General features: G+C 42.3%; 4 protein-coding genes across 4 annotated transcripts in view; 2 read left to right on the top strand and 2 right to left on the bottom strand.

Annotated features, from left to right (window-relative positions):
* Window positions 1-6,752: 6,752 nt before the first annotated feature.
* rexo4 (RNA exonuclease 4) lies at window positions 6,753-10,669 on the bottom strand. Its single transcript, XM_085360676.1, has 8 exons — window positions 10,220-10,669; window positions 9,774-10,105; window positions 9,521-9,685; window positions 8,131-8,324; window positions 7,943-8,031; window positions 7,779-7,853; window positions 7,613-7,687; window positions 6,753-7,228 (listed from the first exon to the last, which is right to left on the bottom strand). The coding sequence occupies exons 1-8, from the start codon at window positions 10,427-10,429 to the stop codon at window positions 7,085-7,087; spliced, it is 1,284 nt and encodes a 427-aa protein (XP_085216802.1). The 5' UTR covers window positions 10,430-10,669; the 3' UTR covers window positions 6,753-7,084.
* A 310-nt stretch (window positions 10,670-10,979) lies between these two features.
* On the top strand, window positions 10,980-12,167 carry pigp (phosphatidylinositol glycan anchor biosynthesis, class P). Its single transcript, XM_085360677.1, has 5 exons — window positions 10,980-11,096; window positions 11,181-11,265; window positions 11,354-11,426; window positions 11,513-11,631; window positions 12,007-12,167. The coding sequence occupies exons 2-5, from the start codon at window positions 11,184-11,186 to the stop codon at window positions 12,120-12,122; spliced, it is 390 nt and encodes a 129-aa protein (XP_085216803.1). The 5' UTR covers window positions 10,980-11,096; window positions 11,181-11,183; the 3' UTR covers window positions 12,123-12,167.
* An 861-nt stretch (window positions 12,168-13,028) lies between these two features.
* On the top strand, window positions 13,029-15,595 carry LOC146626562 (putative nuclease HARBI1). The gene is made up of 2 exons (XM_085361350.1): window positions 13,029-13,772; window positions 15,165-15,595. The coding sequence occupies exons 1-2, from the start codon at window positions 13,085-13,087 to the stop codon at window positions 15,593-15,595; spliced, it is 1,119 nt and encodes a 372-aa protein (XP_085217476.1). The 5' UTR covers window positions 13,029-13,084.
* A 373-nt stretch (window positions 15,596-15,968) lies between these two features.
* Window positions 15,969-24,470, bottom strand: part of LOC146626563 (receptor-type tyrosine-protein phosphatase H-like) — a 447,591-nt gene continuing 439,089 nt past the window's right edge. Inside the window, exons 13-24 of the mRNA XM_085361332.1 lie at window positions 24,207-24,437; window positions 23,260-23,517; window positions 23,009-23,102; window positions 22,872-22,925; window positions 22,678-22,759; window positions 22,438-22,528; window positions 22,250-22,326; window positions 21,937-22,071; window positions 17,808-17,930; window positions 17,456-17,616; window positions 16,731-16,866; window positions 15,969-16,127 (exon numbers count right to left, since the gene is read on the bottom strand). Coding sequence (XP_085217458.1) covers window positions 15,969-16,127; window positions 16,731-16,866; window positions 17,456-17,616; window positions 17,808-17,930; window positions 21,937-22,071; window positions 22,250-22,326; window positions 22,438-22,528; window positions 22,678-22,759; window positions 22,872-22,925; window positions 23,009-23,102; window positions 23,260-23,517; window positions 24,207-24,437 — 1,601 coding nt within the window. The remainder of the gene's footprint in view (window positions 16,128-16,730; window positions 16,867-17,455; window positions 17,617-17,807; window positions 17,931-21,936; window positions 22,072-22,249; window positions 22,327-22,437; window positions 22,529-22,677; window positions 22,760-22,871; window positions 22,926-23,008; window positions 23,103-23,259; window positions 23,518-24,206; window positions 24,438-24,470) is intronic.

Below are 24,470 nucleotides of genomic sequence, written 5' to 3' on the forward strand. Positions count from 1 at the left end.
TTCTTGAAATAAGTGAAGCTGCATGGAGAATATTCCCTTTATAGCCTGTAATATTACACAAAGTGTCACAGTATGTGGCAGGGACTAAACACGATCACAGACTTTAGAGGGAAAACCAGCACACCGCAGACCACGGCCTCTCTGTGTGAGGATCTAAACGTATTCTACGCTAGATTCGACACAGCGAACACCATGAGACCGGACAGTGTGCGCACCGCGGATGACGTCAGTGCGCACACTGTGTCTGAGGAGGATGTGCGGAAGTGCTTCAGGAAGGTGAACGCACGCAAAGCTACTGGTCCGGACGGGATTCCCGGCCGCGTCCTCAGGTCATGCGCGGCTCAGCTGGCTGGAGTGTTCACGCACATCTTCAACCTTTCCCTCTCTCTGTCTGTAGTCCCAGCCTGCTTCAAAATGGCCACCATCGTCCCTGTACCCAAATCCTCCACCATCTCCTCATTGAACGACTGGCGACCTGTAGCCCTGACCCCCATCGTAAGCAAATGCTTCGAGAAGCTGGTCAGGGACTTCATCTGCTCTGCACTACCCGACTCACTGGACCCTCTACAGTTTGCATACCGCCACAACAGGTCCACTGATGATGCCATAGCCCTGACACTACACACTGCCCTGTCACACCTGGAGAAGAGAGACACGTATGTGAGGATGCTGTTTGTAGATTACAGCTCAGCATTCAATACCATCGTTCCCTCGAAGCTGGACAGGAAACTGCAGGATCTAGGACTGAGCAGCTCCCTCTGCAGCTGGATCCTTAGCTTCCTGTCTGACAGACGCCAGGTGGTCAGACTGGGCAGCATCACCTCATCCCCCATCACACTGAACACTGGTGCTCCACAGGGGTGTGTACTGAGCCCTCTCCTGTACTCACTCTACACCTACGACTGCACAGCCACTAACAGCTCCAACATCATTGTGAAGTTTGCGGACGACACTACAGTGGTGGGTCTTATCACCAACGGTGATGAGACGGCTTACAGGGAGGAGGTCAGCGCCCTGACCCACTGGTGTCAAGACAACCATCTCACCCTCAACGTCGCAAAGACAAAGGAGTTGATAGTGGACTTCCGGAGGTGCAGAGAAGTACACACCCCCATCACCATCAACGGCGCTGCTGTGGAGAGAGTGAGCAGCTTCCGGTTCCTTGGCGTACACCTGGCTGAGGATCTTACGTGGTCAGTACACACAAACAAAACAGTGAAGAAGGCGCAGCAGCGCCTCTTCTTTCTCAGGAGACTGAAAAGATTCGGCATGAGCCCCCGCATCCTCAGGACCTTCTATCGCTGTGCCATTGAGAGCATCCTCACTGGATGCATCACCACCTGGTATGGCAACAGCACCGCCTACAACTGCAAAGCTCTCCAGCGAGTAGTGCGGTGCTCTGAACGGATAATTGGAGGTGAGCTTCCCTCCCTCCAAGACATCTACAGGAAGCGGTGCCTGAGGAAAGCGGGGAGGATCATCAAGGACTCCAGTCACCCCAGCCATAAACTGTTCAGACTGCTTCCATCAGGAAGGAGGTTCTGCAGCATCCGGTCCCGTACCAGCAGACTGAGAGACAGCTTTTTCCATCAGGCCATCAGACTGCTGAACACGTCATAGACACCTCAGCTTCACTACTGGAACTTTAACATTATGCACTCCACACTGTATATAAATGCCACTTGTTTTGCACATATTCAACTCTGTATATTTTATATATTTTATTATTATTATTATTATTATTATTATTTTATTTTATTTTTTTACTATTTAATTTGTAAAAATGTGTATACACACACACACACACACACACACACACACACACACACACACACACACACACACACACACGTAGGAAAATATTTAGTATACACATCCAGAAATGCATACACTATTATATATTGTACATATATTTATTAGTTTCAGGTTGGCCATTCTTGTATTTTGCTCGTTTGTGTTGTTGTGTTTGCACATCTCTGTTGCTTGTGGGGCTCGCACACAAGAATTTCACTCGCATGTGCTGTGCCAGTGTGCCTGCACATGTGATGTGACAATAAAAAAAATTTTAAAAAAGTGATTTGAAGTGATTTGAGGATTAACAACATGATTTTTAGGTGAATCTTGGGGCGAAAACTCTGCTTTCTACCTGCTGCTTTTACAAGAAGACTAATGGTATGTGGAGACGACTTCTAGCAAAAGTACAGAGATCAGCAGGATATCTTGATGGTGCACTTACTGGCAGGAAACTGTCAATGAGAGCTGCATCATCTCATGAAACTTACAAGGAAGAAAAGTCCTTTGACCACAAAATATTCCTGTAAGAGCAAAGTGCAGACAGAAAACCAGTGAGCTAAGGAGACAAAGGAAGGTGGGAGATATTTAAGGATATTTGCTGATTTTTTTATGGAATCAAACACTGAAAACTGTAACATCTGAACTGTAATGTGATAGTTTATCCAATGCATCCCATGCAGTCTGTGCAAGGAAAAGGGGCTTTATGCTGTAGGCAGGGCATCAAAATATAAATACAGTCAGCTATTCTGAACAGGAAGCCTGAGTCTTTATTTTCTTTTTCTTTCTCCACTAAGTTGAAAAATTAAAATGATTAACACAGGAGCCATTTGTGTCTTGCAAAGCAGCTTTTAAGTCCTTTTTCAAGTAATTTTTCAAATTAAGTCACCTTTTACGAACCTTACAGATCTAAGCACAAAATCTAGAAGCTGCTTTTTCCTCCCTCAGGGAACACGCCTTCATTTATACCTCCAAGAGCCCTGCGGCATTGTCTCAGATCAGTCAAACGTATGATTTATAGAGGTGTCAAACTCCTCTACACCACAGTTTTTTTTTATCATAAAACCATCTAAAGCACTTGGTGTATTGGCAGTACTATGAGTCTTTGGCCAAGACAGCAGCAGCTTTATTGGGCTTTACTGGACAAAAGCCAAAATTTGCATGTAATGCTCTCAGTAATGAAGCTGGTGTTTAGCACAAATTATCTACCAAATTCATCATTTTAGCATTTAGCCTGAGGATTGTTATTCCATCTGCAGTCATTTCAGTTTGGTGGCACAGCTCTGCTTTGGGACTTCCCCACCCTTGCATAACTGTGCATGGACAGCCTGAGGCAGGGAGAGAAGCGACAGGAGGGGCGTTTCCAGGATTTAAAAAAAAAATGGGATGGCAAAGGGAGGATCCAACAAGAAATCAGAGAATTCTATGAGAAATAAACAATAAACTAAATGTGTTTAATTGTACTGAGTGGTAGAAGTACACAAGAACTATAAGCACAGATCCTTTTGTTTACAGTTTTACACACTATTTCTAATGCCTGGATATAGTGTTAGACAATATGTAGGTATTAAATAAAAGCTTGACAAGTCATATAATTCACAAGAGATTTTACTGCAAATTCTGAAAAAATCTGTGCTAATGAAAAGGCCTCAATGGCAGATTTTGAACTGGCTACAGTGCAATCAATTGTCTGAAATAATCTGTCCAGACTGAAATAATCCAGTCTGGACCAAACTGGAGGAACAATCAACCATCAGACTCTTCTTCTTCTTTTGGCTGCTCTCTTTAGGGTTCGCCACAGTGGCTCACCTGCCTCCATCTACCACTATTCTGTCCTAGCGTCCTCCTCTGTCACATCAACACTCCGCATGTCCTTCTTCACTGCATTCCCAAACCTCCCCTGTGGTCTTCCTCTTTTCCTCCTGCTTGGCAGCTCCGTCTTCAACATCCTTCTTCAACTACACCCACCATCCCTCCTCTGCATGTGTCCAAACCATCTCAACCTTGCTTCTCTAGCGTTGTCTCCAACATGCTCAACCCAAGCTGCCCCTCTGATGTACTCATTTCTAATTTTGCCTATTCTGGTCACTCCCAGTGATCATCGTAACATATTCAACCACTGCCACTGGTTGGTCTGCTGTCTTTTTGTCAGTGCCATACGTCACAGCAGGTCAGACTGCCATTTTATAAACCTCGACTTTTACTCTTGCTGCTGCCCTTTTGTCACAAATCACCCCTGACACTCGTCTCCACCAGCTCCACTGCCCACACTCTCTTCTTCACCTTTCTTGTGCATTGTCCATTGTTTTGGATAGTGGACCATTTGTAGTCCTTGCACCTTCACAGCCACATCTGTCTACACATGTTCTATTTTGCTTCTACTGATTTTCATTCCTATTCTCTCCATTGCATACCTCTAGCTCTCCAGACTCTCAGTATAGATTACAGCATCATGTGCACGTCCACTAAGAGTCTTGCCTGACCTCATCTCTCAGCCTGTCAGTCAACCCTTATGTAAACCCACCCCCACCTTGAACCAATATGCCACATCTGCCACACACCTCACCACTGTGTGGCTGTCCCCATAAATGTAACCAACCAAAATACTAGCATGGCCCAAAGTCAAAGAGCTGCTAAGCTAAAACCTAATGTACCAACTATGTCCAATAACAACAAGACTATCAATCACTGCTCATCAAGGCACCATTTTCTGCTTTCAGTTCAAAGTGAAGCCTTGCTTTGTGGCCAGAACAGACGAGCAGGAAGTCAGCCACAGAAAGTAGCTGACACTGTTTCTTCATCAACCTGCATAAATACTGAATGCTCAACTTTGTCCATACTAAGAGTGAGCATTAGTCATCACAGACACTCGCAGTCAATCTCTGGGCGGCAGCATACCGCAGCTCATGCATAAGGAAGCAGGTAGCAGACCTGAGCATACATCGTGTGGACGAGACAAGATTTCCTGCATTGAGAAAGAAGCTGTGAAAATGCCCTCAATCTCATAGGTTCAACACAGTTTCTAGTAATCTATTTAGGAGTTATTGTTCCTACTGCAGAGGTGGATGTTGAGACCTTTACGTAGTTAAAAAATGAAAGAGGGCAGGACTAAACAGCCTATACAAAAATAAAACCTCCCGAAGCGATCTTAAGGCGTTTGATGCATTTTATGTTCGGTGGAAGGTGTACGAGGATATACAATTGCTTGTGGTAAGGGAACGAGACAGAACACACAAATCAAACAGAGCAGAGCTGCTGTTTGTATGCTGTGTGGGACCAAGCACCAGATGTCAACAACAGCCGCAGCAAAGTGCAGTAATTGGGAAGACTATAAGAAGCCTTTTAAAGAGTTATTAACTAGTGGCGTGTGAGCAACAGCAGTAATGCCTCCAGTCTCACGATGTGATTTATGAAATGAGTCAAAGCAGTCTTATTGTCATGGTGTTTCCTACACTGCTGTTAATATCGCCTCGAGCTGACTTGTTTCTATTGTTTATTGGGCAGTGTGTAATTATCTGCTTCATTCAAGATTTTTTAAGGGAAAAAAAGAACTATTGTACTACTGTAGCTTTAAACAGTGTACACTCAGACACATGCAATGCATGTGATTAGAGGTGGTTTGCTTTTCTGGACATAAATCTTGACCTTTCTTTATAATAATGTTTTGGACTTGGTTGCACAGAGGTGAAAAGTGCAATTGGGGATGCCCAGCACATCAGTGTTTTGTAGTAAACAGAAACACAATCTGTTGCATTTCTTTAACTTAAAATAAAGAAAAAGTATCTTGGTGTGGTTGTCTTTATTTCCTGTGTGTTTGTGATAACTTGTCTAGACTGGTGGCACTTTTGAATGTATCATTTATGCAAACTCTTCAATTGAAAAGGTGGAAAATCTGGAATCACATCACTGAATAGACAGTCCTCGCTTCTGTTAGCTATTATCTTGTCCTCAGAAGTTAATAGAAGCTATGTAACAGCCACCCCAGGAGAGAAATATTGATTAAAAGATAGGATAGTGCTAAACTTTATCAACACACCTTCAACAGTTACATTAAATCCAATGCAACTTGACGCCTCCCATAAAACCTGAGTAAAAGCGTACAGAGAGCGCTGCTTTTCATTTTTAAGGTTTTAGTATTTAGATAGTTGAAGCCCGGACATCCAGTAATGGATTTCTCCCTTTAAATTCAGCTGTTTGTTTGCTGTAGTATATACCTACATGTGACCACCGGGCAAGGCATGGTTACATAGTTTGAACTGTCAGCATATGGAAACTGCTGCTTTATTACATTACAACCAAAAAATATTTATATGCAGAAAACAAAAGTCATGCTACCATCTTGTGTCAACATATTAGGGCACACCAGCATCTGCTGTGCTACCTGAAGCCTTCGCACTACCTGTCAGAAACCCACAGAGAACCTAATTTAGAGCCTGGAGGCTGCAGACCGAGGGCACGTGCTTTCAATAAAGTACAGCGTAGAGCGCATCAGCTCCCGGGCTGCAAATCACGCTGACACACTGCTGGCAGGCAGGGGATTTCTTACTTTATCACCATGACATAGTAAAAAGAAAAATCAAAATAAGGCCTGCATGGGATTACGTAAGGAAATACTGGATTTGAGTAATAAATGATTTAAGCTGCACATTTGGTTGCACTCACAGCAAACGGTAACGTTTGTCCTCTTTAATGGCTTTTCTGATGTTTGTCAGAGAAATGGGAAATGAAGTCTCAGTAATCATGAACTAAATGTGAGGCAGCAATTCATGTCTTGACATCAGCTTGCATTAAATGTATTAAGTTTTTTAAAAAGAACTGAACCTCCTGTGGTTGTATTAGACTGTGACGACAAAAAAATATACATAGCAGAATTAAACGAATTACATCTTTTGTTTTATTTATACTTTAAAAACAGACATTTTTACAATCTTTGTATATAAAGACTCTGTTCTAATCCCTGCATGAGTCAGTCTGGCACACTGAGGAACAAAACTTCTTGATTTGCAACTCGATAAAGTCTTTCACAGCCTGCAACGATCTCCCCGAGCGACTTAGGCGGATGAAACCGGTCACTATCTGCGAAAGCATTTAACACGCTTTTTGTTGCGCCAGATCTCACAAAAGCTCAGGAAAGTCACGCTTTTATACAATCACAGGGTCAACATCCCTCACATTAAAATAAACAAAAATACACAGTTGTTTTTTCTTCTTAAAAGAATCCTTTGATCACTTCAGTCAGCTCTGCTCTGATCAGGAGATCATCTGTCCTCTTCTTGTTTTGAATTTGTAATCCTCAGTGATTCTTGTCTTTGGGAAGCTTGGCCTTTCTCTCGCTCCTCTTGTCCAAGAATTTGTTTTTCCTACTCACTTTAATCTCTGCCTCCCACTGCTTTTTCACCATTGTGTACAGCCTCATGGTGGCCTGTGCGTCTTGGACCTGGAGAAAGCAACAGGCAAAGATCAGCCCAAGTGTTACTAACATTGTTGGGCAATAACACACTGGTTGTTTCTACATGCTGCAGTACTGCTGGGTCGGTGATTTTAGTCCACTGTTGGATGATGACATCATGAGATTAACAATAAAGTTTTCTAGATATAGAATAAATGTTAATGTCATGAATATAAAGTGACACGATGCTTTTGTAAGATGCTACAAGTGCTAAAATGCTGCAAATTGACCATTTGGGTAAGTGGTTGCTAACGAGAATATTACTATTATATACACTTATCTTCTGGCCTTGAGGGGTCAAAGATATACCCGTGTGCCAATTTTCGGTCACTCAACCCTGATGATTTAAAAGGAGTTTATCGAATGACTTACAGATGAATGTTCACCCTCTTGGACCTTCACATCGAGGATTTTTCTACAAAGGAGTTTGAGCGAGGGTCGACCGCTCTAAAACAAAAGAAAAATGCCTCATTATCAGTTATAATTCATTCACACATTCACTGCGGAAACTGTTGAGACATTGGTGACTGCATCATACCTTTACGATCGTCTTAAAGGGTTTATATTTCTGAGTATCTCTGATTTTCTTTTTCGGATGATCCAAGAGCAGAATCTGAAACGGCAGATAGTTTGTGGCTGCTCATAATCAGACTAAAAAACAATATTGCATTTGTTCCATTTCAGATATCACATCCATGCTACCTTTAGATCATTGTGTATGGCGTGTCCAACCACTACTCTCCCTTCCAGGATGTTAGCAACCTCCCTCTGTACAATCTGTACATCCGCTCCTGCAGAGAGACAAACGTGGCTTAAAAAACATCAGAAACAAAACATAAGGAACAAAGAGACTTTAAGTTGTTCTTTGCAACTCATTTCATTTCTCTCACCATCTTTGATGTCCTCTGGTCGGATGCCGCTGACAGCTGTCCTGTAGTCTGTTACCTTCTCTGTGGGCTTCACATATTTGTCATAGATGCACTTCCCAAACTGGTTCACAATTGACACACGTGCCAAGATGCTGTCCTCTCCGTCAGGACCAACTCCCACCATCTCACAGTCAATGGCCACCGCCTTAGTGAGGCTTAAGGTGAATGACAAAGTGACAAGAAAGGAGAGACATTACAATCATCATCTTCTGTGTCAATGTAAACCCCTCAATGTACACCGAACGCAGTGGTTGCTTCGCTCGCTGACATGATTTTACACTTGCATCTTTAACCCTTGCTCGACACTTCAGGCTACAAAAATTGAGAGGTGCATCCATCAGGAGTCACAGGTTTTTCCACAGCATTTATCTGTATTATCAGTGACTTTCTACAGCAATGTAGTGAACTCTGAAGCGGTATTGACAGGTTGTGTCACCACAAAGTACAGTGAAGGATTTGAATTGTATAAATTCCATTCAATAATTTATCCATCTCCATATCCTGCAGAAAACATTCAGCAACCATGTTTACTTCATACTCTGTCAGGTCAATTCACTAAAACATGCAATGACAAAAGTATTTATCACAGACTATATGTAATATTTGACTCCTTGAAGGAAAGCTCCATGAAGCTCTCCACTGAGGGGGGAAAAATAGTCTCCATCTCCTTTGGGTCATTCCATCTCATCAATTTCATCAAATTAAAAAAATAAAAATCCCACCTGATCATCATATCTAATGGAAAAAAAAAATATTCCTGTGGAACGATACACTGTTCATCAGAAATGCCAGGTTTCTGCTGTCATTAGATCTTTCAGAATATATGGTGGGGGGAGTGTGTTTGACATTTTTCAGGGGTTCTGTGAATATGGGCTCTCAGGAGTGTCGCTCAACTTCATACAGAACGAGTCCCTGAAATAATTGGATATCTGATCTTTGACAGCAGATCCAGAGAACTGGAGAAGGTGGGGGGGGGATTGACAATTTACTTTGAGCTTCTTATACACGAGGCACATAATGTTGTCGACCCAGTTGAGCAGTTTCAGAGATATTAAAGTCTGACTTTTGGGAAAAACACATTTTGTGTGACATTATGTGCCAAATTCACATTGTTAATATTACATCCACAGTTAATCACAGCCAGCTAATCCCACCCCAGCAGCAACATTACTCTGAAATACTTGTATTGAGATAAGTAATGACATTAGAGACTTGATATTTTTTATGATCGCTGTTAAGGCATTCATCTTTCCCCGGGAATATTTTCAGGCACTTTTCTAAAATGGCATCAAAGCTGCCCACTGTATTCTGAGTGTGTTTCCCACTGTACACTGAATGCACAGCGACTTACCCTTCAAAAGCATTCTCCTTAACCAGGCTCTTCTCTGTGTCATTAGCCGAGGCACCATCCGTACCCTTGGCCTTGCCCTGCTTCTTCCTCATGATCTCGGCTGCTTCTGCTCCCATTGTCGCCTCAATGTCATCCGGGTCCACGTCATCAAACCAAAGGTCCTCTCTGCAACAGCAGAGAATGAGATGGGATTATCAGACATATTTATTCTTGCTGAATAAATGAGTCAACGTCAGTGCTAATATATACATACTCTGTTGGCTTGGTCTCCTCGGATTCAAGCTTCTTCTTCTTAGCTGCCTGTAGGCTGTTTGGCTTCCCGCTATCCCGCTCTCTTTTTGGAGCAATAGCATGTTTAGTCTTCGAGACATTCGACACCTTTGAGTTGACCCCAGTCTTACCGGAGACAAAACTCTTAGGAACAGTTTTGTGATCTGATTTTTTCTCAGTGTCTCTCTGGCTTGGTGCAGCATTGTTCTTAGAAATTATTTTAGAAGTATTTTCTTGGACATTCTTTGGCGAGAAGCCGTTCTGATGTCTTGGTGCTGCCGGCTGCTTCTTCTCTGACTGACTGGCCTTCAACAGCTGAAGGGAGTAAAATAGGAGAGAAAAACCTGTGGGTAGTATTAAACACAGGCACACAAAAACCAAAGTGTGTGACAGGACATGCATGGAGCTCAAACTATTGCACTCACTAACCTCTTGAAGTGCTTTCCAGTTGGCAGAGAACTGCTGGGAGTCTTTTGGAGGAGCAGTTTGTGGAGCTGTAGGCTTTTCTTGCTCCTTGTTTGCAGGAGCTGAGTAAAACCAATGCCTCTCGTTCTTTTTTAATATGCCGTTTTTCTTATTAGTTTTCCGCTTAGATGCTTGAGCGGGAAAGTGTTTTTTCTGTTTCTCCACCTTAGACATGATCACCTATCTCATGTATCCTCACCTCCTTATATTTTTCTTGGTGAGGTGTGTGAAGCCACGCTGGCTTGTCAGATGTCCGTTGAGTTGCCAAACAACTTCAGACAGTAAGAAATGCCTCCCCCAGACTAAGCTCACCTTTCGTCCAGCACACAAGCAAAACTGAAGCACGTCCCTGAACTGTACATAAAATCGCTTACTCGTAAAACTTCACTCACTCCGAAGCCATGCCGTAGAGTGTTTTCCCACGATGTGCAACAGTGAAATGTGTCCGTCACAAACATGACGTCGTGCTGTAGCGCAAGTGCGTCACGTCAGTAAGATATGAAAAAAAATCTCCGACCGTGCTTTTGTTTTACAATTATATACATGTGAAATTTTATATAATTAACGTAAAAAGTCATGTATTGACGCTTGTTTTGTGGGCGATTCAAAGGCGGAACTAATGTTTTAGAAAGGGTTTCGCATCGGTCTGAGGAAAAATGACGGACCGTGGCGGAAGGCTTCATGGCACTAATGTAAAAAAACACAGTGGGTTTTGATAGACGTATTAAACCCATGTTGTATTACTCTGGATAATCATCAGGCATATAATTAACGTGGTAATTAATGTTAAGCATCTGAGTAAAGTTAGCGTTTAAAGGAGCAAAGAAAAACGTATTTCCAGGTATGTAACTTCTTTTTGGGGCCTGAATGTATTATTGCTGTCTCGTTGCTCTCCCACACGTTTCTGTCTGTGTTTTGGTTGTAGATCATGTTGGAAAACTCGCCATCTCCTCTGCCTGAGAGGGCCATTTATGGGTTTGTTCTCTTTCTCGGATCACAGTTTGGCTTCTGTAAGTGAAATATCGCGTCCTCCAATCCAAAACACAAAAAGGTGTTCAAGCAATGCATGTCTGTAATACTCACTGCGTCTCTCCACAGTTCTGTATTGCTTATGGGCTTTCGTGCCAGAGGATTGGCTTAATTCAATAGGGCTCACTTACTGGCCTCAAAAGTAAGTAGAACTGCTCTGAAATAAATGGATCACTGGGGAAGCACCTGCACAGTTTCATGCCAGTGTCAAATGTGTGTTCTGTGTAGGTACTGGGCTCTTGCGATGCCAATCTACCTGCTGGTCGCAATAACAGTCTGTTTCATTCTGTTATTTGGTGTGAACATGAGCAACACGGCACCGCTGGACTCTGTGGACAACATCACAGGTGAGGATGCTGCACTGTTCAGACTCTGACTGCTTAGGTCTGATTAGGTTAACTAACATTTAGAGTGAGAAGATGAAGGAATCTAAAATTGTACTGCGTGAGAATATACATGTAAACAAGCTGAAAATAAAATGCACTTCAGTATATTACACTGATTGGCCATTTTATTAGGTGCTTTCTTATAACAAGTGGTTATCTGAGTTACTGTTGCCTTCCTGTCAGCTTGAAGCAATCTGGCCATTCTCCTCCTGTTGTGTGGGGAAAATCCCAGTAGATTACCAGCTTCTGAAATATTCGGACCAACCTGTCTGCCACCAACAACCATGCCCCATTTTCAGAATTTCCTGATTGTTAAATGTCCTTTTTCTGTCACAGATGTGTATGCACAAGGCCAGAGCACCGAGTCCTGCCGTAACGGAGGAATACCCCGATTGAAGGATGTGTCGATTAGTGAAGTCAACAAAATGTTCTATTTATCACCCAGTATGTAACAAGCACAGTCTGATACTGCTGTGGACAGAGCAGAAGTAAAGCTGCAGGGGTTTTATTTTGGTGTTACTGTTTGTCTTTTTTTATGAAATGTTTTGTGCCTTATTTATAAGAAGATATATTCTGTTGACTTTTTTGTTGTTTAAGCGTCTTTATAATGGTTAAATGTGAATACACTGGTCACAATAAGATGCATATTGAATGAAAACAAAAGTAAATGGCTGTACTGTCTATGTTAAAATACAGAATGTTTATATTTATTATTCTGTGCAATAAACATATCCTAAATAATCATATTTTTTATGTTAATTCTTTTATTTTTAAGTCCACTGCTAGAAGAAATGAACATCTTATTTTGTTCTTGTACTTTAATGCCTGTCAGAAATGTGTGTCTAAATTAAAAGTGGCTCCAGATAATTATTTATGCCCAATCTGCATCTGAATCATTACTAAAGCTGCAAATGAACATCTGCACTTGATTATCCCAGAGAATAAGAGGCAGTTTTTAGCATTTTATCCCACAATAAATTTTTGGTTTTTGGTCACCAGCCACTTTATTAGGTACACCTGTTTAACTGTATGTTAACACAACTTGTTTACACATTATGAGCTGCAGTCTTTTTCAAATATTTTTTATTGCTGTCCACTAGGTGGCGATAACGGATCGCTTTAGCCTAAACGTTAAACAAACACCAGGCAACCAGGAGATTTGTTGTTGCGCTTTAATCAACGTGCATAACCGGAACAAGATTACGAAATTGGGCGAGTGTCCGCATAATCCTGCAATATGTAACAACACAGAGAGCGCTGTCGACACAGGGACACAAGTGAACAGCAGAGGGCAGCAGCACGCCGCCCAGCGTCCAGTCTGCCAAGCCAAAGGAGAAGAAGACGTTGTTTGGGAACGATTTCGGGCACTCCGTGGGGGATCTTTGCTTGTTTAAATACTTCGGAGTAAAGACTAATGGCTTTCGCCGTGCCTGTGTGGCTTGCGGTCCAGGAGGAGCTCCTGGCACAAAACGAGGCAGAATGCGGAGCTTCGAGCTGTTTTGACACTTTCGACGATGAAGCTCTTTTTCAGTTGTTCCACCTGAGCAGACCCTGCATCCTGTTCATCGCAGACGCCGTCCGCATCCGCATGAAGGACGCCGCCCCCAAGAAATCTCAGCTGCTCGTGGACGAGATGGTCATGGTGGCGCTCAATTATTACGCACATGGGGTCTCCACCACTGCCGTGCTGCAGACAGCCGGACTGAGGCAGACGGACTGCCCCACGACTGTGGTCGGTACAATCTCGGGAGTCATAGCAGGGATGTCCGATGTATTCATCTCTTTCCCGCTAACCCTGGACGCCAGAACTAATGTCGCCTTAAAGATAGAGAAATTCTGCGAAATCCCAAACGTGCTGGGCGTCTTGGCTCCTGCGCACTTCAAGATCAGAGCATCTCCATATGAAAAGGACGCTTTCAGGTCTTTTATCAATGCCCTTGGTTACACATCGGTTGTAAGCCAGATCATATGCGACTGCGACGGCAACATACTGAGTGTTGAAAAGTGCTGTGTTGGTGGCACGTTTGAGCAAGAGATGTGGGACTCCTCCTTTAAAGGAAGGGAAATGCAAGAGGACCTGCTCAGCCCGTTCTGGTTGATTGGTAAGAGCAGTGATGACCTCTTGTGCAAATGTTTATTTAGAAATGTAAACTGGAGTGAAAGCACAGTGAGGTATCAAGTCAAGCATAAAAACCTACAAAACTATCATCTGTTTGCGTCTGACGATGACTGGTTGCCTAGCAACAAGAAGACGCCCAGGAAGACCCCACCCCATCATCTAAACTACCCGAAATTCTGCACCTCCCCTACTTGGGTCACCCAGCAATAACCCTTCCAGAAAGGTGTAAAGATCCCTTGATTAAGTAAAGGTGTATGAGGGATGCAAAGATACAGATATAAGTTAAGGCAATGAATGCAAGGCAGTTATTCCCAGAAAGAACAAACCTGCTCTTTAGTGTTTCTATTCCCTGAAAAAGGCTAAATTGACAGTTGGCAAAAGTATTAACTTCTTGGCAAACAGTTGATTTCGCTGGAATATTTCATTCTATTTACATAAAACACAAATAAAATAGTGTTTTAACTTCTTACACATAAACTTACTGGGCATGTTATTAATGCATTATTACGTTATTATTCATGACCTAGATTCAACAGGGTGCTGGAAAATTTCGTCAGAGATTTTGGTCAAGGTTTCTTGATTCATATCAGATTGCTGCAGATTTGTCAGCTGCACATCCATAATGGGAATCTCCCTGATCACCACATCCCATTCTTCTGTCGTCCAGTTTCGATGAGCCAGTGCAAACTGTGGCCTCAGTTTCCTGTTTTTAGCTGACGACTGTCGCACCCATTGTGGTCTTCTGCTGTAGTAGCCCATTGGCTTCAGGTGTTTTCACAGATGACCTTCTGCATACCTCAATCGTGGTTACTTTTGCCTTCCTAGCAGATCAAAGCAGTCTGGCCATTTTTCTCTGACCTCTAACATTATAAGCTGTTTGCTGCCAGGGAACTGCTGCTCACTGGATATTTTCTTTTTCCTACCATTATATGTAAACTCCAGCGCTTGTGTGAGGAAATCCCAGCAGACAGTTGTGAAATACTTAGACCAGCATATCTAGCATTAACATCTCACGTTCAAAGTTCTTTCTTCCCCACTGTGATTCTCACTTTGAGTTGTGGAGGCCATTTCAGTACAGGGAGCTCATTTTCATGCTCAAGAAACCAGTTTTACATGAATTGAGCTTTGTGACATGGCGACTATCTTGTCTAAAGGAGTCACTAGAAGATGGGTACACTGTGGTCATAAAGGGAGAACATAGTCAGCATCAATATTTAGATCTGGGCTCTGGCATTTAGAAGATTCTCAGTTTGTAATCAGGGATCAAAGTATTCCGAGAATGGCTCTCAATAGAGTGGCACCTGTGTGGTCCACATTGTTCAGAGATGCTCTCCTGCTCTGATATTCACTGAATTTTCTTTTGTTTCATTTGAAGGTGGGAAAGGCTACTACTTAAGCAAGCACGTCTTGACTCCTGTATCACTGCCCGCGAACAACAACGAGATCCGCTTCAACGAGGCCCACGCAAAGATCCTCGATGTCATGCAGACGACACTGGATTCCATGAAAAGGCGTTTCAAGTGTCTGATGCAACTTGGTTTTGCACAAGAAGGCTCACTTAACAAACAGTCTAACATTATCAAAGCATGCAGTGTGCTGCACAACATCGCTAAAAAGTTCTCTGTCCCTCCCCCACCTGACGCTGGTAAAGCTGAGCCGCTATATCCTGGCAAGCAGCAGTCAGGGCCAGTAGAGATCAAACAGGAGGCCCTCAAAGCCAGACAGGAAGTTATTGATAGTAAATTCTCTGCTGTGTCCAGCAGTCAGGACCCCTCAGGTAGCAACGTCACAGAAGAAGATGCATAAAGGGTTGTTTCTGGTCTATGAAAGAGGATCAATGACACACTGACACCAAAACTCAGCTTTTATATTTCTGTGAATGTGAAATATTATATTTCTTGCAATTATTCCTTTGTTTTGTACTTATTTTAATAAATTCATTTTTTAAACATTTTCAAGTCATCAGAGTGCTATTTTCTCACATAAAAACAATGACAACAAAAATAATAATATTACATATTTAGAAGAGATGCAAACTGAATAAGATCTGAAGTGTGCAATGCATTTACAGAAATAGTTAAGATGTAATAGTTTGTATTATTACGTTTAAAACCAACATATTGCTTATAGACAAATAGTTTTTCATTAAGTGCATAAAAGATTGAGTGCAGGGTTGACACTACGCATTTGCGTTTTGCCGACGGAGCTCTTGGAGGGCAGTGGCATTGACGTATATCATATCTGCGTTCTCGTATGTGTTCTCATAAATGTTCTCTTCATTCGTGTCTTTTGGTTGCAGACTGTCCATGATGCACTGGTGCAGAAAAACGTACTGAGACTGAAAAGGAAATACCAGAAGTTGTTGGTCATTTGAAATGCAGAACTTCTGCCAGGGGAGATTATGATAGTTTCTTGCAGGCAACATTGCTAAACAGTTTCACAATAAAGCATTTCTTTTTTTTTCTCAAACAAAAAGATCCAATAAAGCTTTGTTTTATGAAAACAAATTTTCAGCTCACTTACTTAAAAAGATGTAGACATAGACCCTAGAGAGAAATGCTGGCTCTAATGTCGCAAACAGACTATAATAACATTTCAATCAAGTGTTTTGCTGTCTAAATTACTACTTAACAAGTGCAATTAACAAACTGGGCATTAAATATATTTTAAGCAGGCATCTGTTGGTAATACCTACAAAGTCTGCCTTGTTCTGAAAAGTTGAACAATAGAAAAAATTCCTTTTCAAACTCATATTTTAAGATGAAATGATCAAAAACGATGACCCCAATTTAAAAAACAAACAAACAAAAAAACAACTGCATATCTTATGATGAATAAAGTGCTGTCTGTTTGTTGTTTCACCAGCTGTGACTATAAAGAAATACACGGTTAGCTAATTAAGGAAGTAGTGGCTCAATCAGAAGCAGTTTAACACAGTTACCTCCGTCTGCACCATGTACGGTCGGCTCAGTCTCATCTTGTGTACGAAGGCATTGATGCCGACTGCTTGTTCTTTCTCCAACTGCTGAAGCAGCACATCCAGGGAAATGATAGTGCCAGTTCTCCCGACTCCAGCACTAAGAGAGACACAAGCGTAATAATAATATAGCAAAAGGTTTTTAAGGTCACATAGAAAGCTCTCGTCACTGTGTCTGTGCCAAAGTTATTGTAGTTAACAAAAACTAAACTAGAACCTACAAGTAGATGTGAAAACTGTTAAAATGCAGAATTGGACTTTTGAAAAAAGTGAAAAACTATAATGTGCAATACTGTTCCTCCCTATTGAGGAAATGTCTTTGGTCAAAGTTGTCATCACAGTGAGGCTTTGATGCATGTGTTTGCAATTTTTAGTGTAATATCTGTTCAAAACTTTTAAAAATATACCCCTGACAAATACCCTCAATGTTCTAATCATAAAAAACCCACAAAAACTAATTAAAGCTTCAATAAAACGGAACATTTCCAAACAGTAAAAACCAAAGTGAAACTAGTTAATGCAAAATGAAACTAAAGTGAGCTGAAAACAAGACATAACAACAGAAAGAAAAACAGATTAGAAAACACAAAACCTGAACAAACTGTTCTGTCACAACAGACACACTAGCTGGGTGGATATTGTATAAAAGCAACCCTGCACCCATGTAAAAGGAAACACTTATTTCGTACCTGCAGTGAACCACAGTTGGTGCTTTGCCCCCTTCTCTCTCTATGTGCTGTCTCACCAGTCCTCTGAACTGGATCAGGACCTCTGTGCACTCTGGGACTCCATGATCAGGCCAGGCAGTAAAGTGGAAATGTTTAACTGTCCGTTCTTCTGAGGTTTTTCTCTGTGAAGAGAAAATATCCATATACAGTTACTTTATGTCTATGTCTTGATATACAGCAATTATCAATCAACCATTATTCTTTTAAAAGCAACATTAACAGCTAAAGCCTTCAATGTTTTCTATTTATGTTTTCTAGCCTTACTTAGTACCATCTACACACACACTCAGAAGATATAAGTAAGTTTTTATACATCTTTCAGGTTGAATTCTCTCAGCGTCCAGTTGGTCTCCTGTTGCTCAGATCTCATGGTGACCAACAGCTCTCCATAAAGGCATGACTTGCTGTCTGCAGGCCAGTATTGTTCACACTTGGTCTAGAAAAATGAGCAAAAAGCAAAAAAATACACATACAAAATGTCTGTGAAGGTTCTCAGTCATCCAGGTCATTGTAGTCAAAGGAGCTTGCAAAGAAAAGCGTCTGGACTTCTTTAAGTTGCTTAAAGACGTTTCACCTCTCATGCGAGAAGCTTCTTCAGTTCTAAGGTCAAATGGTGGAGAGTCCCAGATATAAACCTAGTGGGAGTAACCCCCCACAGAGGGACAAAAGGACCCCCTGATGATATTCTAATCGCCTGAGCCAAGGTGTGAAACTGGGCGTGGGTCCCAATCAGCCAGAGTTTTGGGTATGTTCATTGTGAAACCTGGCCCCACCTTATCATGCGAATTCCTGAGGTCAGATGGCCCAGGATGTGAGTGGGCGTTAAGGCGTCTGGGAAGGGATCTCAAAACTGGATTATAGATGGCAGAGAGTTGGTGTCGTAAACCCCCGCCTCTGTTCAAAAATGGTCGCTCACAGTGGACATAGATGGCTTCTTTCACTCCTCAAACCATCTGTCCTCTCTGTCCAAATTGTGAACATTGGCATCCTTGAAAGAGTGTCCTTTATCCTTAAGATGCAGATGGACTGCTGAGTCTTGTCCTGTGGAGGTGGCTCTTCTGTGTTGTGCCATGCGCTTGTGAAGTGGCTGTTTGGTCTCTCCAATGTAGAGGTCTGACCATTCCTCGCTGCACTGTACAGCATACACCACAAAATTATTGACCGCCTTACATATCACCGCCTTTACCCAGGGGATGCCATACCCTGCATCTATGGACTTCCTAAGATCCACAAGGAAGCTGTCCCACTCAGACCCATAGTCAGTAGCATAAACTCAGCCACGTATAACATTGCTAAACACCTTGCTACCATCCTCGCGCCTCTCGTGGGGAACACCCCACACCACATCAAGAACTCCACCGACTTCACCGAAAAGGTCCAGAAACTTACCCTGGATCCAGATGAAACCATGGTGTCCTTTGATGTAGTCTCTCTTTTCACTTGCATACCCACCACGGAGGCCGTGGAGACTGTCAGAAAATGACTACAAGAAGACAGCTCCTTGGAGGACAGGACCAACTTCACACCCGATCAGATCTGCACACTGTTAGACCTCTGCCTCACCACTACATACACTCAACAAAAATATAAACGCAACACCTTTGTTACTGCTCCCATTCCCCATGGGATGGACGTAGAGACCTAAAATTCATTCCAGATACACAATATAACCATCCCTCCCAAACAGTGGTCACAAATCAGCCCAAATGTGTGGTAGTGGGCACATCTGCTATATTGAGATAATCCATCCCACCTCACAGGTGTGCCACATCAGGATGCTGATCTGACATCATGAGTAGTCCACAGGTGTACCTCAGACTGCCCACAACAAAAGGCCACCCTGGAATGTGCAGTTTTGTCTCACAGCAAAATGCCACAGATGCCACAAGCAATGAGGGAGCGTGCAATTGGCATGCTGACAGCAGGAATGTCAACCAGATCTGTCGCCCGTGCATTGAATGTTCATTTCTCAACCATAAGCCGTCTCCACAGGCGTTTCAGAGAATATGGCAGCACATCCAACCGGCCTCACAACCGCAGACCTCGTGTAACCACACCAGCCCAGGACCTCCACATCCAGCAGGTTCACCTCCAAGATCGTCTGAGACCAGCCACCCAGACAGCTGCTGGAACAATTGGTTTGCACAACCAAACAATTTCTGCACAAACTGTCAGAAACCGTCTCAGGGACGCTCAACTGCATGCCCGTCGTCCTCATCGGGGTCTTGACCTGACTCCAGCTCGTCGCCGTAACAGACTTGTGTGGGCAAATGCTCACATTCGATGGCGTCTGGCACGTTGGAGAGGTGTGCGCTTCACGGATTAATCATGGTTCACATTGTTCAGGGCAGACGGCAGCTGAGAATGTCCCAGTTCTTGCATGGCCAGCATACTCACCGGACATGTCACCCATTGAGCATGTTCGGGATGTGCTTGACCGGCGTATACGACAGCGTGTACCAGTTCCCACGAATATCCAACAACCTCGCACAGCCATTGAAGTGGAGTGGACCAACATTCCACAGGCTACAATTGACAATCTGATAGACTCCATGCGATGATGTGTTGCACTGCATGAGGCAAATGGTGGTCACACCAGATACTGACCGGTTCTGGGTCCCCAGACCCCCAATAGCACAAAAAACTGCACATTCCAGGGTGGCCTTTTGTTGTGGGCAGTCTGAGGTACACCTGTGCACTACTCATGATGTCAGATCAGCATCCTGATGTGGCACACCTGTGAGGTGGGATGGATTATCTCAATATAGCAGATGTGCCCACTACCACACATTTGGACTGATTTGTGACCACTGTTTGGGAGGGATGGTTATATTGTGTATCTGGAATGAATTTTAGGTCTCTACGTCCATCCCATGGGGAATGGGAGCAGTAACAAAGGTGTTGCGTTTATATTTTTGTTGAGTGTATTTCAAATACAACGAAGGCTTTTACAGACAAAAACATGGCTGTGCCATGGGCTCCCCCGTGTCACCTATTGTAGCCAACCTTTACATGGAGGAAGTGGAAAGGAAGGCTCTTGGCTCTTTCAAAGGGAGAGTACCCAGCCACTGGTACAGATATGTGGACGACACCTGGGTCAAAATCAAGACACAAGAAGTGGAATCCTTCACTGCGCACATTAACGCTGTGGATAAAAACATCAAGTTCACCAGGGAAGACACAAAGGACAACTGTCTGCCTTTCCTGGACTGCGCCATGCACATTGAAGAGAACGGCAAACTCAACATCGAAGTTTACCGGAAGCCCACACACACGGACCAGTACCTCCTCTTTGACTCCCATTACCCTTTGGAACACAAACTTGGAGTAATTAGGACCCTACACCACCGGGCAGAACATGTTCCCTCTAAGCCTGAAGGAAAAAAGAAGGAACACACACATGTAAAGGAAGCACTCAAAACGTGCGGCTATCCTAAATGGGCGTTCTTAAAGTCAGCAAAGAGGCACAGAAAAGAAGACCAGACACCAGCGAGGGAGGATAAGAAGGACAGACGCAACAACATTGTCATCCCCTATGTAGCCGGTGTATCAGAGAAACTCAGGAGAGTTTTCTCCAAGCATGACATCCCAGTGTATTTCAGACCCAGTAACACGCTCAGACAGAAACTGGTTCACCCGAAAGACAAAACGCCAAAACACAAACTTAACAATATAGTGTATGCTGTACAGTGCAGCGAGGAATGCTCAGACCTCTACATTGGAGAGACCAAACAGCCACTTCACAAGCGCATGGCACAACACAGAAGAGCCACCTCCACAGTACAAGACTCAGCAGTCCATCTGCATCTTAAGGATAAAGGACACTCTTTCGAGGATGCCAACGTTCACATTTTGGACAGAGAGGACAGATGGTTTGAAAGAGGAGTGAAAGAAGCCATCTATGTCCACTGTGAGCGACCATCTTTGAACAGAGGCGGGGGTTTACGACACCAACTCTCTGCCATCTATAATCCAGTTTTGAGATCCCTTCCCAGACGCCTTAACGCCCACTCACACCCTGGGCCATCTGACCTCAGGAATTCGCATGATAAGGTGGGGCCAGGTTTCACAATGAACATACCCAAAACCCTGGCTGATTGGGACCCACGCCCAGTTTCACACCTTGGCTCAGGCGATTAGAGGATCATCAGGGGGTCCTTTTGTCCCTCTGTGGGGGGTTACTCCCACTAGGTTTATATCTGGGACTCTCCACCATTTGACCTTAGAACTGAAGAAGCTTCTCGCATGAGAGGTGAAACGTCTTCAAGCAACTTAAAGAAGTCCAGACGCTTTTCTTTGCAAGCTCCTTTGACACATACAAAATGTATTTTAATCATAGATCTTGATCTCTTCTTTGTGAAGTGACCAGTATGTTTCCTCCTGACAACAACTTCCTTGAAAGACTATCAATAAAACATTTTAAGATTTTCCTGAAGACTTACCCGCCCTCCTTCAATGCAGTTGGTTACCATAACGATCCTCTTAACTCTTTGTTCCCAAATCATTCTCCAGAAATCATTAACAGTAGAGGGCAGAGGGCCCTGAGTGGCAATGTACTCTCTGTTACTGCTGTAGCCCTGAAAAGCAGTGGACAAAGTTAATATGTAGACTAATTTAGCTTGTATATCTTCTGCTCGTTATAGAAATGAAAAAAGAAAGCTCATGAAATCGCACAAAGGTGCTTGTTTATATGCTTTCTGTATGGTGTAGTTATAAAGAGATCTTCACTGAACTTTATCTTAATGTAACACTTACCGGCATGTAATTGGCATTGATATAGTCTGAAATTCCATCAGGATCTGATGTAGTGAGCTTCACACGACACCAGTCATCTAATATGAGAAAACAGGTGATTTAACTCCAGTGCACCTCCAGTAGTCCTGACATAGACTGCTAGACTGAGCTCACAACAGCACGGTTCAACAGTCAGAGGAGAGACTCACATGGCAAGACGTTATTGAAACGATTCTTCGCTTTGTTTTCAGGTAGAATAGCAGTCTTTCGTGTCTGGTCTGTTCCAACAGGAGCGAGGCACTGCATGAACGTAGCAGATAACAAAGCATGAAACTGAGATACTGGCCATCATAAAACAAATAAAATGGTAAGAAATAAAACAGTAAAGACACAAAAACAGGAACACACAGAAGCAGAAGAGGAAAAAAAATCTTGATCTTTTTATGCACCTCATATTCCTCGCTGAAGCCTCTGTTCTCGTCCAAACTCAGCTGATGGAAGTGGTCCGGAAACTTTGCAGCAGGAATAGATCTAAAAATAAATAAATAAATAAAACATAACTCTCTCAATTTTATTAATTAATTTTGCCATAATTAATGTTTTTCTTCATTGTGGGTAATTGTCATTGTAAAAAAACACTTACTTGCTCTGTGTGTTAGATACTTTGGATCCACCAATGAATGAAGACTTCTTTCTGCTGCAGGATCAAAATTAAGACATTAAATTTGATAAATGTGTTAATTTAATTTACTTTATTCTTGTCGGTGAAGTGAGACCCACCTAATAATATCTGGTCTTTTGAGGAAAATTAAGACAACCAGAGCAACCAGGAGACCAAAAAGAAGCACACCAAATACGGACCCTGCAATAACTCCTAAAGGGAGCAAAAGCATAATTAGCAATGAAGTTGAAAAGTTTAGAGGTTTATTTTTTACACTTGCGTGAAATGAAACAATCAAGTCAAAGTTGAAAATACTGTATACTGTTATGATTACAAGCAGCAACATGGTAATATAGTTACTTTTACTCACCCCTTGGATCAGTTTGGCAGTAAAACACACGCGGTTCAGAACTCCTCACCCCAGACATTGAAGTTACAGACACTTTATATTTTTTGGCAGGTTGGAATCCATCGATTATGATCTCAGTTTCAGGACTAGCTACTGTGTGAGTCTTTCCAGTCACATTCACCTCCGCATTAGTCCACTCGCCCTCTGGGTCTGTCCATTTAATAAGAACAGAGTATCCAGCTGCCCAGTACTCACAGTGAGCATTTAGATTAGGAGGAACTGAGTAAAACAAGAAAAAGGTTTTACAGTCAAAACTAAAGCAGAAAATATATGACTTATAGTAAATATAATGAAACTTTTTATACTACAAAACTTTGTTCTAAAGTAGAAAAAGTAGAAATTTGTTCTAAAGTAGAAAGATTATTTGTCTTACTTTTAGGTCAAAGCAGTGCTCTTATTCTTTAAAAAGTTAATAATAAATTTTTGGATTTTCATATAAAAACAAAGAATGAAGACCTCAAACTTAGACATTGAAAGAATTACTCAGTCTGTATATAATTATAATTAAAAAACAATCTGTAGTAATGATTGATTAACAGCTCAAGTCACAAAAATAATTCCTGCCTTACAGAAGTTAGAATTTTCTGTTTTAGCCTTTTTAATTTGTTGAGATTATTTATCAAAACTAATAAGTTAGTTAATAATAAAATGATACTTGGTTGAAACTCATGTATTCATACTGAATCATATTAAATATGTGTGTTAACCTGTGGTATATAAATCGTACATAAAATTATTTTTCTGCAATAAACTTTTTCAAGATTAAAATTTGAATGCAAGAGTAAAAATTAAAAACTAAATCACAAGAATTCACACTTCATCTTTCAGGAAAGTTAAAGTTATTACTTTAAGTTCTTAAATACTAATTTACAGATTCTAGTCCTTCAAATGGTTTCTGTTGTACTCACGAATTGTTAATTTGTGTTCACACTGCAAGAAAACTCTGGAAGACTTTTCATAGACAAGAGAGATGTTATAGGTGGCACCAGGGTAAAGTCCAGTAAACAACACATTTTCACGTCCATCACTGATATGAACGTTAGATCCATTACGGGCCGTTGCGGTCGAAAACAAGCCTTCAATCTTTGCTTTGATTGATGAGTTGGTAACTTTCCAGTCTGCACTGGCACAGTCGATGGCTGAAATGGGTGAGAAAATAGTTATACGCAAGA

Source organism: Diplotaxodon limnothrissa, linkage group LG8 (assembly GCF_057381915.1).
Source record: "Diplotaxodon limnothrissa isolate DT_005_m linkage group LG8, D_limnothrissa_male_GT1.1, whole genome shotgun sequence".
Lineage (NCBI taxonomy): Eukaryota > Metazoa > Chordata > Actinopteri > Cichliformes > Cichlidae > Diplotaxodon > Diplotaxodon limnothrissa.

Bases quoted from the DNA above. Each gene is read 5' to 3' on its own strand.
- pigp (XM_085360677.1), top strand. From the start codon at position 11,184: ATGTTGGAAAACTCGCCATCTCCTCTGCCTGAGAGGGCCATTTATGGG. The intron at 11,427-11,512 runs GTAAGTAGAACT...TGTTCTGTGTAG, and splicing joins CTCACTTACTGGCCTCAAAA to GTACTGGGCTCTTGCGATGC. The intron at 11,632-12,006 runs GTGAGGATGCTG...TTTCTGTCACAG, and splicing joins CTCTGTGGACAACATCACAG to ATGTGTATGCACAAGGCCAG.
- LOC146626562 (XM_085361350.1), top strand. From the start codon at position 13,085: ATGGCTTTCGCCGTGCCTGTGTGGCTTGCGGTCCAGGAGGAGCTCCTG. The intron at 13,773-15,164 runs GTAAGAGCAGTG...TTTCATTTGAAG, and splicing joins CAGCCCGTTCTGGTTGATTG to GTGGGAAAGGCTACTACTTA.
- rexo4 (XM_085360676.1), bottom strand. From the start codon at position 10,429: ATGTCTAAGGTGGAGAAACAGAAAAAACACTTTCCCGCTCAAGCATCT. The intron at 9,686-9,773 runs GTATGTATATAT...CTGCTGTTGCAG, and splicing joins GAGGAGACCAAGCCAACAGA to AGAGGACCTTTGGTTTGATG. The intron at 7,688-7,778 runs GTATGATGCAGT...CTTTTGTTTTAG, and splicing joins CCTTTAAGACGATCGTAAAG to AGCGGTCGACCCTCGCTCAA.